Source organism: Canis aureus, chromosome 12, assembly GCF_053574225.1.
Source record: "Canis aureus isolate CA01 chromosome 12, VMU_Caureus_v.1.0, whole genome shotgun sequence".
Taxonomy (NCBI): domain Eukaryota; kingdom Metazoa; phylum Chordata; class Mammalia; order Carnivora; family Canidae; genus Canis; species Canis aureus.
This window is the reverse complement of record NC_135622.1, coordinates 44,427,850-44,444,194: the sequence shown is the minus strand read 5'-3', so window position 1 is coordinate 44,444,194 and position 16,345 is coordinate 44,427,850. Positions and strand designations below refer to the sequence as shown.

The following is a 16,345-nucleotide window of genomic DNA, read 5'->3' as shown; positions in this document are numbered from 1 at the left end:
CTAAGACCCAGCCCAGCGGAGGCCTCCCTTCTGGCTGCGTCCCAGCCTCTCCCTGGCTTGGGCAGTGCCCACAGAGGAGAAATGCTGGGATGGGGTCATGGGACCTGGAGCAGCTGCCCTTGAGTCTTGGTTTTGTCTTTATGACACAAGGAGGCAGTGGGCTTGCAGCCTCTGCACTGTGTAGACATTCTAACAACAGACTATAGTTAGGAAAAATACAGGTCTTTTGGCAGCTTCACTTCTTTTGGTTTTAAATCAGTGGCTTTCAAACTTCAGGATAAACAGAATCTTCCGGAGGGCTCGTTAAAACATGGACGACTGGGACCTGCCCATCCATGGTTGTGCCGGGAACTGTTTACAACTCACTGGCCGTGGAGAAGAACAGTCCTGACCCGTGGCTCCTGCCGGTTTCTGTGGTGTCAGTGCTCCCACCAACGGCCGAGTGCAAGCTTCCAACGGTTGCTGAACCCCGAGTTGGCAGATGTGCACCATCTGCCCTTAGAGCTGGTAAGAGCCAGCTCCAGGTCACCACGGGCCCAGCCGCTGCCCGGAGTCTGAGGCCGGAGAATAGGTATTTCTGACAAGTTTCCAAGTAACGCTGATGGTGCCGGCTGGGATCCCTGTCCGCTGCTGCCCTTTGCCAATGGGTCCTTTAGTTCTAGTAGGACCCACTGAGCACCTGCTGAGTGCCGACCCTCAGGCACATCTTTCCTGGGAGCTGCCCCAGCACAGCAGAGGAAGGATCTGCAGAGACGCTGCAATGTGACAAGACACCCCCAGGGGGCAGGATGGAGCCATTCCCCCACAAGTGCTAACTGAGGTCAGTCTCAGACCCTAGACTTGGAGGGCCTGAGAGGAAGGCTTGCCCAGCGTGTCCTCCACCCCTGCTAGACGCTCTGTGATGGGCCTCTCGCTACTCCACCGCTGTTCTCACTGCTTTAACCACACTTGCTATGTGGCCCACCTCCTGGCAAACTCCCCACTCCTCACGCCCTGGTCTAAGCCTTGTCCACACACAGACTGGATGCCATCATCCTTAACAGGAGCAGTGTAGACAGCAGAAAGAGCCTGGACCCTGGAGTCAGGCAGAAGCGGATTGGCCCTGTAGACAGCTGTGTGACTTTGGCTAGCTCTCCAACCTCTCTGAGCCCTGCTTTTTTCCGTCTCCTCAAAGGAGGTGCTACTACCTGCTTTACTGGGAGGCAGTGAGAGCACTCAAGTGAAACTCCTCTGACACTGCTGCGCTCAGAGGCCCTCCCGTCCTCCCTCCACTGACTTCAGGAAGGGAGGGGGTGCTATCGGCCCACGGGGTGCTGGTCTGAAGGTCTTCCTTGCAGGGTAGGCTCCGGGGGCAGATGTGCAGCCTCACAGAGCCAGGGGTCTGTCTGAGGCCCAGAGGGTGGGGCTGGGACCCTGGAACCCAGGGGATAATTTGGCTGGGGGGCTTTCACTTCTGAAAGTTTCCCCCAACCTCTTCCAAATGAAAATAAAAACCAGTGTTTTTATTTTATTTATGGATGATTGAGATGATCTCAGTCTTATGTAAAGTATGAAGAAAAGCATTTTTATAAAGCTTTTTTTTTTTTAACAGGTCCATCCAAAATGTACCATCTAAGCAAAACCAGGGTGTGCTTGCTGTGAAAACAAAGCTTTAGAACAGGTGTGCTAATACAGCTTCCCACAAGATGCCCCCCACAGCCCTCCCTCCTTTAGGGAGGGAGCTGGTGCAGGAAGCCCCAGCTCGGGCCTGTGTAGTGACCCCGGAGACCTCCCTGCCCACCCTGGCTACACACCCAGTGAGGTCTGCCTGTTGCCTCTTCTCCTTGGGGTGGGTCAGCAGGGAGGAGCTGCCTGGGAGGGTGGGGCCTGGGGTGACCAGGCAGGGTGTGCCCCTAAGCCCTCAGACAGCAGGGGCCTTTCTCTGGAAAGTGGAGGTGTGAGGCCCTTTGTCCTCTGGGAAGGAGCCTGGGGGTCGGGAGGTCTGAGCTGAAGGCCAGCTCTGCCCTGCCCCTGCTGTGTGATCCTGAGCCAGGACCCTTGCTGGGCCTCAGTTTTCCCAAGTTAGGTGAAGGAGATGGGACCTGACTTTGTCTTCTGATAGCCTCTCTTACGTGGCCCACTGAAACTGCCCATCACAAAGAGGGCATCCCCTAAGAGCCCACAGCCACGGGGGAGGCTGGCTGCCCCCCCTCCCCAGAGTGGCCAGGTGGGCTGAGCTGGGGCAGCAGGGAGGGGGGCCTCAGGCATGGATGGTCCCAGAGAATGACCACAATAGAGCGGCAACCAGGCGCCAGGGCCTGTCAATAATTCATTGCTTTCCCCTGGGAGCCCGTGTCAAGTGCCCAAGGCCTGGTCAGGCCACCGCTGCTCTCCTGGCTCCTGAATTATTCAGAAGTCCCAGGAAACTGGCACTTCCATCAGGCCATTCTTCATCAACCGTTCCGGACTGGAAAGGGGGACACCCCAGATCCTCTGGACCTGACACCTTGTCCTCACAGGAGGCCCAAGGTTCCTGAAGGAGGACCTTTTCAAGGCAGGCTGGGCAGACCTGGCGTCTCCTGGGGTCTCTTCCTTCACACCATGTCTCATCCTCCTGGCAGCCCCTACCACCACTGGGTCAGGGCCCAGCTTCTAAGCCACCTTCTGCTTCTAGAACAAGTCTCTTTCTCTGAGATAGGTGGTGATGAGATCAGGCCCATAAATTCTGTTTCTCATACCAGCTTCCTTTACCTCAGTTTCCCCAAAAGCATCAGCCACGTGACTTAGCTGTCACCTTGGAGTGTCCTAAACTTTTCGGAGAAGAAGGACCATTTGAATTTCTGCTTCCAGACTGCTCCAGCCTGCACACCCTCTGCCTCCTGACCCCATGGGGGCATTTATTCCTTCACTCATTCCACAAAATAAGCGGGGACCTGCGAGTGGCCAGGCACTGTCCCAAGCGCAGGTGTGGTTCTGGTGGCTCCTAAGCTCAGTGTAAATCCCAGAGGCTCCCCCTCCGCTCAGCTGCCCAATGAGAAGGAGCCTGGCAACTCCAGGGTGGGGAGACCTGAGCCCCATCTGACTCCAAGCACCCTGTCTCCCACTCCAACCCCCAAGCTGGCCTGTGTCTGGATGGGCCTTGTGCTGTCCTCGAGATGGCCACTCCATTTTTCCATCCTTTCCAAGAAAATAAGAGGACCCTTTCCCAGCAGGCCCAGACCTGCCCTGGAGGGGTTTCTTGCTTCTTAAGTAGGGGGAAGGGAGGGTGGGGAAAGAGGAAGAAGGGGAGAAATAGGTTAGGGACTCCCCTGCTCTGGCTCTCTCTTGTTGGCATTTCAGAACAACTAATTGAAGTCTGAAGTTTCAATGTATTCACTGGGATGATATTCAATTTCCCAATTTAACAAATACTTCTGATTTGTTTATAGTAGGAGTTTTGATGTTTCCAAGGGTTTCCAGCATTTCTGTGACTGTCTAGCGGCTTTCATTGTAAACAGTACACCAATCTTGTTCGTGTCAGTGGTTTCCATAATCACTGCTCACATACCCTGGTTTTCTGGGAGGTCCAGGATTAGAAAGGGAGAAGGAAGATAGGCATCCTAGCACTAGCCCTGCTACCATCCAGTGTTCTCAGTATCTTCTCTGAGACTCAGTTTCCTCATCTGTGCACAAGGGTTACCCTGGCTGAGGCTCCCGGAAGCTCTGAAACCTGCATGTGGGTCCCTGCTGGGGTGCCTGGATGCCTCTCCTGGCCCTCAGCTTCCAATTCTTTTTTTCCTCCCCCACTTTGGTCTGTGTCTGGGCCCTTCTCCTGTTCTTGTTTCTCCTGTACTCACAGATCACCCAATCTCTCACCCCAGGGAAGAAAGTTTTGCTTCATCTTGGGGACGCCTGGTGAAGTATCTCATAACCTCTCTTATGGATGTCATAGCAGCTGCCTGAATGATGTGATACCCCAACAAGCCAAGAGGCTGCCTCTCTGCCCTAAACATCTTCCCTTCTGGTCCTGCCAGGAGGCCTAAAATGCCCACACCCCATGCTCAGCTGAGATGTTATGGGCTCCCAATAAAAACCTTTGAAGCCTGTGTGGTTCAGCCCACCCCAGTTCAAAAATCCCCTCCACAACATTGTGGTCTACTCTCTGCTTGGCCTCTCCCAGTGATGAGGAGCTCACTACTTCCCAGCAGCTCACTGGCTTGAGAGCTCTGGCTACCTTTCAGCTGTCTGCTGTCTCCCAGCAATGCAACCTGGTCCTGGTCCTGCCTCTGGGCACACATCTCTTTTCCTGTTCCAAATGGCAGAAAACCTTCTTAGGGCACAGGTGTGGTGACTTAATCTCTCACTTCAGTACCTCCAGCACAGTGTCTGCCTGGTACAGAATATTTGCTCAGTGAATGTTTGATGAGTGACTGGAAGAGTGGATAGATGGATGATGGGTGGATGGATGGTTAGATGAATGGAAGGATGAAAGGACAGAAGGATGAATGGAAGGATGAATGGATGGAAGGATAGATGGAAGGATGGATGGAAGGATGGATGGACAGAAAGATGGATGGAAGGATGAATGGATGGAAGTGATGGATAGATGGAAGGATATCCATGTCCTCTGTGGTTTTCTCCTTGAGGCTCTCATCCCCTCATCAGATTTAAGTCGCTTCCCCTGGCAATCCAAGGCGCTGCCTACTGGTATCCTTTCCAACCAGCATGAGGCCAGTGGAACCCTCATCCCCTACCCCTGTTCTGATTGTTATTCTTCTATTAATATGACCTAGGATTAGGTCAGATTTTCTTTTGTTTGTAATCTCCTCCCACTAATGAGTAATACTGCACTCTCAGCAAGTAATATCCCCATGCTTTTCTGGACATGTTACTGTTCATCCATGACCCCCTCTAGCTGGTATAAAAGCAATTGGTTCTGAATCTCCAAACAGGACTTTACATTTATTATATTTAGCCACCATTCCAGATTGCTCAAATCTGAGTTCTGCTTATTGCCCAGACAGATGGATGGGAACTACTTTTACTAAACCTTTAGTAGTGATAGTGCTCATGTGGCAGGTGTGCTTCATTGAAGAATGTAAGCTCCACGAGGGTAGGCACTTGCTATCCTCAGCACCTGGTTCAGTGCCTGACACACAGTAGGCACTTCATAAACATATGGGGAATGAATGAATGAATAAATGAATGGATATCTATCTCATTTAATTCTCACAGCTTCCTTCGAGGTATATACTTAGACTTCGTACAAACGAGTAGATTGAACTCAGAGAGGTTATGTAACCAGCTCTGGGTCACACAGTAGATGGCTGCACTGGGAATCTGCAATCAGGCTTTCCTGGTTCCCAAACTACTGCATCAAACTGCCGCAGTTTGGCAAGTTTGCCCTCAAGGCGGTAGATGATCTATTGAAGTATATTATCAGCCATTCTGTTAACTCCTCTGCTGGGTTACTGTGACCCAGGGATGGTGTAAAGCAGAAGACTTAAAGAAGGAGACAGAAAACTGAGATGGAGCTGGGGACAAAAGGAGCGAATGGGAGGGTATGGGGTTCTTGGCTGACAATGGTTGAGAGGGTAGAGGGACTCTGAGAGACAACATGAGAGAGACAGGAAGGGGGTCTTTGACAGTCAATCCAGGGTAGGCTGTGGGTGTGAGTCCCCTTTAAAGCCCAAAGGAGAGGGCAGCCCAAGGAGCAAGGCAGGGCCCCAGTCCCTTTAGGCCCTACCTCTCCCACCCGGCACTTACTTGTTGCTAAAGACTTTGCTGTAGTTGAAGATCTGAATCTCGAGTATCTCATTGCTGTCGATGTTGCTGGCCACTGGCCACCGGAAGGTCTAGGGAGAGAGAGACAGCTGTGGCCTTAGATGGAAATGATGGCGGGGGGGTGGGGGGCTGAGGCTTAGGAGGCAGATCCCTGGTAGGGTGGCCCTCCACTTCGGCCCAGTGCTCCACAGGGATAAAGTTCCCACTGAAAATCTCATTTAATTCCAACCACCACCTTGTAACATGGGTATTGTGACCCATGCCTCTTTCAAAGATGGCGCTCAGAGACGTCCAGTGACCTACCCAAGGTCATGGGGTGAGTGCAAGAACCTGGGCCTAACCAGTACTTCTGACTCTCAGCTTAATTCCTGGGGTGCACTCAGGAGTGGGTGGCACAGCCAGGATGGAGTGGGCTCCAGGGTAACAGCAAGGACTGTGGGCATAGGCTCAGTTTTTGCTGTGTGCTGAGTGGAGTTATAAGCTTCCAGCTCTCTCTGGCCAGAATCTTTTTGGTCAGTCTAAGCGGGAGGTCCTGGGCTCCCCCATTCAGGTCAAATCACCCCTCACCCTGGCAATGTTAACTCTGGGGACAGATTTTAGCTGTTTTGTGTTATTAGGGTCAGGTCCACAGAGGAGAGGCAGCCTGTCTCCAACATGCTGTTTCTATATTTACCCTCCCCACTTCTATCTTGGCTTCATTATTAAATCGATAATAATGATGAGTAGGAAGTTGAGTGGGATTTTTCCTGATGTCCTAGAAATGGCAATGAGGGCCCAAAATAGAGGCTAGAGGTGCTAAGTACCCATCCTCTGAAAAGAGCTGCCAATAGGCAGAACCGGGCAGCTGCCTCAGGGCTTCTTCAAAGGCCTGCTACCCCCATCCCAGCCCTTCTTCTTTCTGGGGTATGAAGAAGACTGGGAAAGGGAACGGTGGCAACAGTCACATCTCAGGCATTTCTGTGTCCCCTTCCTAGGAGAATTGCTCAGAGAGGTTAAGGCACTGGCAGGAAGGGAGGCCTGGCATGCAAGTTGCCAGTCACATCTGCCGGGCAGTAGACTGATTGGTCTGTCCCTCAGACCTCTAGGGAGACCCGTGAGGCACCATGGCCATAAGGAGCCTGACAGTGCCAGTGCAGTGTGTGTCAAGTGTGTGATTTCTGCTCTGTGGGGCCAAGTGAGTGGGTGCTGCGAAGGGCAGCCAGGCTCAGCAAGCCTGCCCTCCAGGGGAGGGGTCCTCAGCTTGGGTGACCCAGGGCTGGAGTTGAGGTGGGGTGGGGTCAAGTCCTCAGTTGGAAATCCCTACTACATGGTGGGCCGCTCAGGTTCCCCGCAGAACCCACCCACACGGTGCTCTATGAGACAGACAGACAGGGTTCGCAGGTCGGCCGTGCTGACAGCTTCCAGAGCTGGCTGGAGCTCGCCAGAGAAGCTGCCCCACCACAGAGAGTGGGCGGTGCCCCCCCCCCCCCCCAAATCAGACCATGTCCACCACCCCAGGCTGGAGCGGGAAGAGGATGCGGAGGGCCTGAGCAGGTATCCATGTTTGGAGCCACAAGCCGGACAGAAGCGAGAAGACCAGGCCCAGGCCCAGGCCCAGAGAAGATGCCAGACTGGAACAGCCTGGACAGCAAACCTTTCTGGACAGGACCATGAGTAACTGAAGATGACCAGAAAGCTCTGAGGTCTGCTCACAATGCCGCTAAGAGATGGGAGCAATGGGATTTTGACAGAACAGGTGGAAAGCAGTGACTTTTAAATTTGTTTCATTTTCATACCCACTGAATCCAGACTGCCGATAGGCTAGAAAGAAGTAGTAACAATAGTAATCTTACTAATAACTGCCATTTATAGAGAATTTTTTTCTAAAGATTTTATTTATTTGACAGAGAGAGCAAGAGAACACAAGGAGAAGGACAGGGAGAAGCAGACTCCCCACTGAGCAGAGAACCCTATGTGGGGCTCGATGACCCGGATCATGACCTGAGCCAAAGGCAGATGCTCAACTGATTGAGCCACCCAGGCGCCCCTATAAAGGACTTTTTGTTATGCAAAGGTCTGAATGCTTTAGATTCACTAATTCATTTAGTCTTTACTATAACTCAAAAGGCTGCTCCCGTGTTCTGTTTCATACACAGAGAAGCCAGGCCTCTAGAAGGAACATGATTCAGAGAACTCTGTGGGTGGTGGCCGAGCAGACCCAGGGGGGGCCCTCTGGGAGCTGGCCTTGCAAGCCATTGCAAAGCGCCCTTTTCCCAGATTGGGAACCTGGGCATTTGGGGGGCACCAGGCCAGCTTGGCAAGACATTACAGGGTGCGGACAGGGCCTGTCTCAGGAAAATGGCCTTATGTCACTCTCCTCAGTCCCAGGGAGGGGCCAGCTGGAGTGAGCAGGTGAGAGAGGAGGAAGCAGTCCAAGAAGGGTGAAGGCCATGGAGGGAGAGGGTTCTGAGCCAGGTCTGGGGAGGACTTTGGAGGCCCTGGCCCGCAGGCCTCATTCAGTGCGCTTCTGCTCCTGCTGTCTGGATGCCTCCAGCTTGGCTGAGTGTGTGGTTTTCTTAATGAAGTTGCTTTTAATTGAGCTGCAGGGAAATAAGCTCTTTCGTGAAGGCCCAACTCACCAGCCATAGTGCTGCGGGAAGAGGCTTGTGGAGCCTCTGAGCTTTGCATTTCCTGGGGATGAAGCAGGTGGGTGTTTGCTCCCCCCTGAGAGTGTGTGGGTGGGGTCTCGACTTTGGAAGGAGAGAAAGACTAGGAGGAAAAGGAGGTCACTGTGGAAGTGGTACCGTCAGGGAGGGGTGTCGAGCAGTTACATCGATGAAGTGAACACAAAGGATCAGCAGAAGTCCTTTCAAGGAAAATTAGAGGCATGACTTATTTTATTTGGTTTTTCCCTGTGGGGACTTTCTACCTGTTTGGAGTTGACCCTCTCATCTCCCTGACCCTGCACCGCCTCTCCCTCTCCTGCCATCACTTTCTGACCACCTCTCTGCCTTGGTCTGCTTATTTCCCGTTTCTCTTTTACGAGAAAAAAAAAATGTTGTTTCTTCTCATTGTCTGCTCCTTTTTGTTGTTACTTCCTTTCCACCAGTTGGGGAGATGTGTACTGATGTATAGAGAGCACAGGAAGACCACAGGGGAGGTTTGGGGGCTCAGGAGCTCCCGGGCCTGTGCACTCCCCCTCAGAACCCACAGAGCACATCTGGGTAGAATTAGGTACTTCTCAGAGCTCTCTTTGCTAATAACCCAGGCTCACAGCATATGGCCGAGACATGCTTCTTTCACACAGGGGGATGTGGAGGGTATGAGAGGTGTTTCAGGACACACAGCTGGGTGGCGGTGGAGGCAGGATTGGAACTCAAGGCTCCTGATACTTAGCTCAGATCTTGACCCACCACACTGCACCTTCTCCTGAAGCTGGAGATTAGCTGAGGTTGAATCTCAGAGATAGTCTGTGGCTCTGACAATCCTAGATTGACAGCAACCAAAATGTTCATTTCTTGAGTGCTGATCGTGTGCCAGGCATTGGCTCCACACTCTACGTATATTATACAATTTAATCCCCACTTTGCAGATGATGGAACTGAGGCTCAGAACGAATTTGTCCAAAGTAATTCAGCTATTATGTGGTAATGTAGCTTAGTAGTTGAGATAAGAGCAGGGCCTCTCAGAAGTCAGTTGTCAGGTAAAGAAGTCTAAGCTACCCTGCTGGCGAGACCACGTGGAGAGAGGTCCTGGAGAACCCAAGGCCACAGGGACACGCCAGGTATTCCAGCTGGTTGTGGAAGAACTACCCAGCTGAGCCCAGCCAACCACAGAATCATGGGAAACCCTAGAATGTGGAGAACGGGGTAGTACGTTCCACAGCTCTAGATAACTGTGACACTCCCCCATGTAGTCTCTCTAAGAGTCAGGCTTGTGTTGGGGAGGCCTGACATCAGTGGCAGAGCTGGGCTCCATGCCCCGGGCCTTGTCTCTCCACACACTGATGCTTTGCTCCTTCTCCTTCTGTTGCCCCAAGAACTCCAGAGATACCTTGACTATTGCTCTCAGAGTAGTTCAGAGCATGAGCAGAGTGGGCAGGTCCAATTTTGTCTTGTCCACAGAGGTCTCCCTACACCTGGCACAGTAGGTACTCAACAAATGAGCCTCAAAATGGCTGCTTGGGCTGGCGGCGAGTGAGCTTGGGTGGGGCAGTTCATCTCTCCACACCTTAGCTTACTCTTCTGTGAAGTGGAGGTGAGGGTCACAGTACTGCTTCTTGGGGTTATTGTGAGGCTGGCAATGCGCCGGCACGGAACCTGGCCCAGGGTGAGAGTACGACCAACATGGTGGCCTATCGTAGTGATTCTTCTTGTATTGTTAGTTCTGGAAGCCAGAGTTCTGGAAGCCTGGCATTCTTGGGGATGCTGCTGCAGACACTACAGGAGGTTTCTGGGAACAAAGGGCCTCTCTCCAGCCTGAGAAGGTACCAGTCTGACTTTCTTCCTGTGGCCACAACAGCTGAAAGTTGTGCCCTCTGTTTCTGAGGTGCTCTGAACATTGGTGGCCTAGAGACTGGGCCAAGGGAATCCATGCAGCATTTAAGATTCTTTACCCTGCCAGCCTCCAAACACTCTAGGGGATTCAGATAGTAGCTAAGCCAAACACTGTCACTCAAGATGTCACCAACCAGCAAACCCCATTCAGGGGCAAATGTTTTCTGAACACCTTCTGGGTTTATTGAGTGCCTCCTTGTACCAGGTTTTGTGCATGGCACTGTGGACAGTACAGGAGGCAGGGGCGTTTCTTGGTTCTGCAGGAGACCCGAAATTGCGACCGTGATAGGAACATTGGCAGAAGTAAGGCGGCAAGTGTTAGGGGCTGGAGGAGGAAAGGAGGACCTCCCTTCAGAATAGGGGTCTCAGGATCCCTGGGAATGAGGAGCCGTGACCTAGTTCGCCAGCCCGAGCCTTGGCCCTGACCTGGCAGGTGCTGACCCGGGTGGCAGGGTTCTGTATCCTATCAGCCCCAGAGATCTAGGACCCACGGAAAGGTTTCCCTGAGGAGCTGGAGGATGACCTGGATTATTCGAGCTTCCTCACTGACTAGGTCTGGAAATATCCTAAATCAGCAAGGGACAGTCCTCCAGATCTGGAGAGGAAATTGGAATGTGTTGCAAAGCTTTAGAATGCAATGGAAAGGGGTTGTCTTGGGAATTTAAAGACCCAAGATTCAAGTTAGGTTCATTCTTTGGTTCATTCTTTCACTTGGCAATATTTCCTGTGCCCTGTGCTGGGGGCCAGGCCACTGATGAACCAGACAGGTGCATTCCTAGCCCCATGGAGCTCAGAGCCCATGACTTCCAGGTACAAGTGAGGTGGGCAGGTGAGGCCAGCCTCTGGCCTCCTCACTCCCAGGCTAATGACTTCTCCCTCCTCTGGGCTCAGAAGACCTGTGGTCCATCTTTGACTGTACTGGGTCCCTCTCCCCACTGGACTGAGCCCCTTGAAGGCAGGTTCACTTTGCAAGTGACCATACGTGCTGGAATCAAATAGACTTGGGTTCAAACCCTGATTGTGGCTACTTATCACCTGGAATGATTCTAACCCAGTGAGTTATAATGCTTGTGTGACGTTCTCAGCCCATCCTGCCATACACTAGGTGCTCACTACATAGCAGCTGCTCTTCTTATTATTCCTACAAGTACTGTTGCTCTTGTGGCCTCACCTCTGGAGTCCGGTCCACATTGCTCCTGGCTTGGAGCCAAATCAAACTGGCTTAGGGTGGGCTCAGTGTGGGGACTACTCTCCTTCCCCCAGGGTAGGGGCCTCTGCTAGCTGCTGGCCTGGTACAATGCCATTCTCTCTCTCTCTCTCTCTCTCTCTCTCTCTCTCTCTCCCTCCCTCCCTCCCCCCTCCCTCCTCCTCTAGAGCTGTAGGTTAAATGCAGGGGCTCAGGTTCCAATCTCAGGGAAAGGAGACACCACATCCAGGTTCTGTTTCCACCCATTGTTGTCTGAAGCATTGTCTTTCTTCCAAGGCCACCTCCTCCCTACTCAGGTTCCTCAGGCCAGCCTGCAGCGGTCCCTCTCACCCTTGTCTGAGCAGAGAAGGGAGAGACATTTGCTATCTTGTCTTCTATTTCATTTTTCAGCCACGCAACTGTCCTGAAAGGCAGGCAGAGCAAGGAGTTTATCCCCATTTTACAAAAGGGGAATCTGAAGTCCAGAGGTTGAGTGGCCAGCCCAAGGTCATGGAGTTTGTTAATGTCTCAGGGAGGACCGTAGACCAGTTCTCAGGACTCTCAGGCCAGTGCTCTTTGTATCTCATTGAGTTGGTTCCTGAGGGCCCTGGGCACAGTAAACATGAGAAAAGAGACTTTCTGAAAAGCAAAAGGGCCTTCAGAAATTTTGTCAGGGGCCAATGATATGCTTTTTCCAAGCTTCTTCTGGAACCACAGGTAGATTGTCTCTTTCAGGGACCAGCGAGGAAATTTAGGATTTGTCTACTCCAGTCTGGGGAGGCAGGTGTAAGCACAGGTGCAGTTTCAGACCCTCTTTGAGGGCTGAGCAGACCCAGGCCCCTGGGCCCTCCTTGAGCAGGGGGTGGAGGGCTGCCTCCCCTGCTTTGTGGGGGTGCACTGCTGGTCAGTCGTTGCTAGACTGCTGGCTACTCCTCAGAGGGAGGAGTGGTGGCAGGGCACATGGAAGACCAACACGGCCTTGAACGGTGGTGGGGGTCAGGCCCAGGAGCAGCTTCCTACTGCTGCCTCTGGAATGGGTTTATAACCTAATTGAAGCATGGACTTAGAATGCTGGCTTTGCTACTTACGGCCCTTGGGAAGGATACATGCTCTCTGAGCCAGAGCTTCATCATCTGTAGGTTGCCGTGGAGATTGGATGGAAGAGGATTGCTCAGGAAGCAATGCTGCTGCTCAAAGCTGCCACCATGATTGTCAGATGGGGCTCCCCCGGGGAAGTGAGGGGCAAGTCCCCACAGTGTGGGAGGGCCTGAGCTTTGCAAGTCATTTAGCATCCTTGGCCCCCATTCCAGGAAGTGCCAGTCGGTTCTCCACTGCAACCACCAGAAACTTCCCAGGCAGCTCACGAATCAGTAGAACTTTTCCCAGGTGAGGACCACTTCTCCCCATCTTGGGGCAACTCTCCAACTTTGGCCATGTGCTTTTGCTTACTACTCCCTGGCTTCTGAGCCCCGCCCCCCCAACCATGGAACCAGAGGCTCCTCCATGCCCAAGTTCCTACATGGATCCTCATGCGCTGTTGAGCCTGCTTCCCCCTCTGGGGTATCCTAGCCTGGCAGACAAGAGGCACTCAGAATGTGGCCCCATGCTTGTTCTTGGGGCCGGCAGGGACTGCCTCTCCACTCGCCCCATGTTGGGCAGCATTGGGAAGAGGAAGGACACGGTGATTAACTTTGAATGTCATGTATACCTGTGGCTCAGGTGTCCCGGGGTGCAGTTAATGGAAAGGTGTGGCAGCGCCCTTGGAAGGGGCATCAGGTTGCTCATTGGCTGAGGCCTGGGTGGACAAGTCCCCTGGGAGACTTGATGAGAAGGAGAGAGTCAGATGCTCTGCCTGGATGATCAGAGGCAGAGGCCCAGGAAAGCAGGACTGTGAGGGAGTGATCCAGTGTCTTCACTCAACCAACCCCTCCTCTCGGGCACTGACTGATGTAAAGGGCAAGGGAGGGAAGCATAGGTTGCGTAGTGGGGTAAGCCCAAGGCCAAGATGCTGGCATAGTAGGGAGCCATGGTTCCATCATCCCCATCATCCCTCATTTTGTTCATCATACCTATCATTGGGTTCACTTGACACATGGGTAACAGAGGCTTAGAAACAAACTGAAAGTGACACAGCCAGGGGTGGAAGATGTCTAGAACAGAACTGTCCTTGTGGAGGGCACAGCCTGCTGGCAGTGATGGTCAGTGGTTACTTTTGAGTGCAGGAGAGAAGGCCAAGGCCTTGCTTCCCTGTGCCTGCAGCTGTGGGCATATAGACACAGCAACACTGTGTGGGATGGGCCCAACATGAGGAGGAGACAGGGGTTCTGGGTGGCCCCTCAGCCTGGTAGCTGCTCAGCTAAATACCAGCTTCAAAGGGCACAAATAGTCTTCCATGAGGCCCTTCCAGCCAGCTGAGCCAAAGGTGAGAAGCAAAGCCCAAGAAGGAAGGAGTAAGCTATTCTGGGGGTCACAGCAGAGCTTCTGTTTCATGCCACGATGGTAACTTAGGACTGCTGGTTCTTACCCCAAAGTCAACCCTGGAGAAACTCTAGAAGCAAGAGGGAAATACAGATTCTAGTAAGTAACACACAAACAAACAACTGTGAGAAACAAGAGACCAAAGCCTCTTTGAGCTGATCTGTGTTGGGGAGATTGGAGGCTCCCTGGCGGAGGTTGGGGAGCAGCCAAGATAGGTGTTCATGGACCTCCTCTCAGTGAAACCTCAAAACTAGTTTGTTAAAAATCTAGCCTGCTTGCTGGCCACCATGTTTCTCCTTAAAGGGTTAGATAGGAGACTTTGCCTGTTTCTGTGGTGACTGGGGTCCCCCTGGTGCTTTCAACCCCTAGGGCCTGACACAGCTGGTTTTGATGCTTCCCCAGACTGGTCAGCAGACAGGGTAGCTGATCCCAGGGGCACTTGAACTGGGTAAACAAACACTTGGAGAGACATTTCTTCTACAGGCAAGACAACATCCTGAGCAGTATATACCACAAGGGCAGGATCATTAGAACAAATGGACCATAAAGACGTATATTAGCAATATAAAACAAAAACAAGGGATACTAAGAAAGAAAGAACAAATTAGTCAATCGGAAGATCATTTTGAAGAACTCAGAAAAAAGCAGGAAAGGACTGATAGGCCCTTTTATAAAAATATAAAAGCAAAGAAATGGCAGTTAGAGGTGCAAGTAGCGGCATCTGATAACAGGAGTCGGAGAGAAGTGAACAATATAAAAACTGAATGGAAGGAACCTTTGGGAAAAAATGGAGGTAGAATTTGCTATAATAAATGAAAGATGAAAAGCCTTGGCTTTGAAAAGAGCTCACAAAGTAGTGCGAAACGTGAGCAATAAGGAACCCCACAGTCAGACACATTATAATAAAATTTAAGAATATCAAGATAAAAGAATTACACTTTTTTTCTCCCCCAGGGAAAAAGAAAAGATCCCACTTGAAGGTACAAGAAACAGATGGCCTTCAGACTTCTCAACAGCAACAGGCACTGCTATTCTGAAGTAAAGGAAAGAATTTTGAGCTTCGAATTTTATATCTAGAAAGTCCTGTTCAAATTTGAAGAAATAAGAAACTATTCTCAGATTTACAAAGATTTAGAGGGTTGGCTATGCAAAGACCCAAATTGAAATGGCTTTTAGAGAAAGTACTCAAATAAAAAGAAAAACAGTGCCAAGAGATGCTTCAGGAGATAGGAGAAGAAAAGGTGATTAGATATCTTGGTGAAGACTTTTGTTGTCCTCAAAAAAGATAAAGAAGGCTAGGGCAAATAAAAAGAAAAGGAGAACACACATTCATAAGAACCTGGAATGAAAATTGTATAATCTAGACAGTGTGGGCTGAGGTAGGGAAATCAAAGAGGCTTAGGAGAGAGAGTATTATAATACTTGCCACGATGGGGGAATTATAATTACTGATTTATTTTCCAGCTATCAACAGGGACCAAGGAAGGGTGACTACCTTGAAAACATAGAATGTATAACTTTTCACTTAACAAAAGGAAACCCGATCTATTCCATGGAAAGCTGGAAAGGGGAAAAGAAAACAAACAAACAAAAAGGACAGCAAATGGAAAATATAAAATAAGATGGTGGTAGAAATAAAAATCAAAATAGCAATTAGAATAGATGTAAATGGATGAAACTAATCAAAACGCAGTCTCCTAGTGGGAAAGAAAATTTAATCTACAAATATATGCCCTAAAAAGACACACTTGAATTTAATAGCACAGAAATACTGAAAATGGAGGCATGAAAAAAGATATACCAAGAAAATTAAAAAACTGAAAGAGATAGACCAGGCAAATGAACCAAAATTAGCTGAGATCATAATCTCAACATCTAGCAAAATAGAAAGCAATGCAAAAAAACATCATATCAGACAGAGAAGGATATTAAGTACCAGGAAAAAGAAAAGTAGATAAGAAGATATAGCCATCATGAACATATAAAACTTATTAGTAATATAGTTTCAAAACACATCAAGCAACAAATGACAGCTACAGGGAAAAATATGTAAATCAGCAATTGTAGAAGTAGATTTTATTGCAATCATTTTTGAAACTGAAATCAAGAAGAGAAAAATGAGCAGAAAAGGTGAAGAATTGTGTCTCTGCCTTTCTCTCTCTCTCTCATGAATTAATAAATAAAATCTTAAAAAAGGTTAAGAATTGAATAGTACAACTAAGAAGCCTGAACTTATATTATAAAAGCTTGAAGTTATATTGTTTTCTATAGAGAACCCTTCACTGAACACATTCCTTTTAGGCAGGGGGAGTATTTATGACCATGCATAGAGGCCCTAATCAAGGTCCCAATAAATTCTGAAGTATCACTATCATACAGACTGTGCTCTTTGATCATAATGCAA

The 16,345-nt window shown here is 50.4% G+C and overlaps 1 protein-coding gene and 1 long non-coding RNA gene across 13 annotated transcripts in view; one reads left to right on the top strand and one right to left on the bottom strand.

Annotated features, from left to right (window-relative positions):
- OTOF (otoferlin) overlaps positions 1 to 16,345 on the bottom strand; it is a 99,604-nt gene that overhangs the window by 59,363 nt on the left and 23,896 nt on the right. For 8 of the 9 annotated variants that reach the window (XM_077843809.1, XM_077843812.1, XM_077843810.1 and 5 more), the window contains exon 3: positions 5,725 to 5,813. In XM_077843809.1, coding sequence (XP_077699935.1) covers positions 5,725 to 5,813 — 89 coding nt within the window. Of the gene's footprint in view, positions 1 to 366; positions 519 to 5,724; positions 5,814 to 16,345 lie in introns of those variants that run through there. The other variant, XM_077843818.1, reaches the window with a different exon arrangement.
- Positions 260 to 16,256, top strand: LOC144281091 (uncharacterized). Of its 4 annotated transcripts, none has more exons than XR_013349544.1 (3): positions 260 to 820; positions 1,592 to 1,660; positions 14,896 to 16,256. It is a non-coding gene; the product is annotated as an uncharacterized LOC144281091 (long non-coding RNA). The 4 variants fall into 4 exon arrangements; XR_013349541.1 differs by lacking the exon at positions 14,896 to 16,256 and adding an exon at positions 7,629 to 8,746; XR_013349543.1 differs by lacking the exon at positions 14,896 to 16,256 and adding an exon at positions 2,736 to 3,207.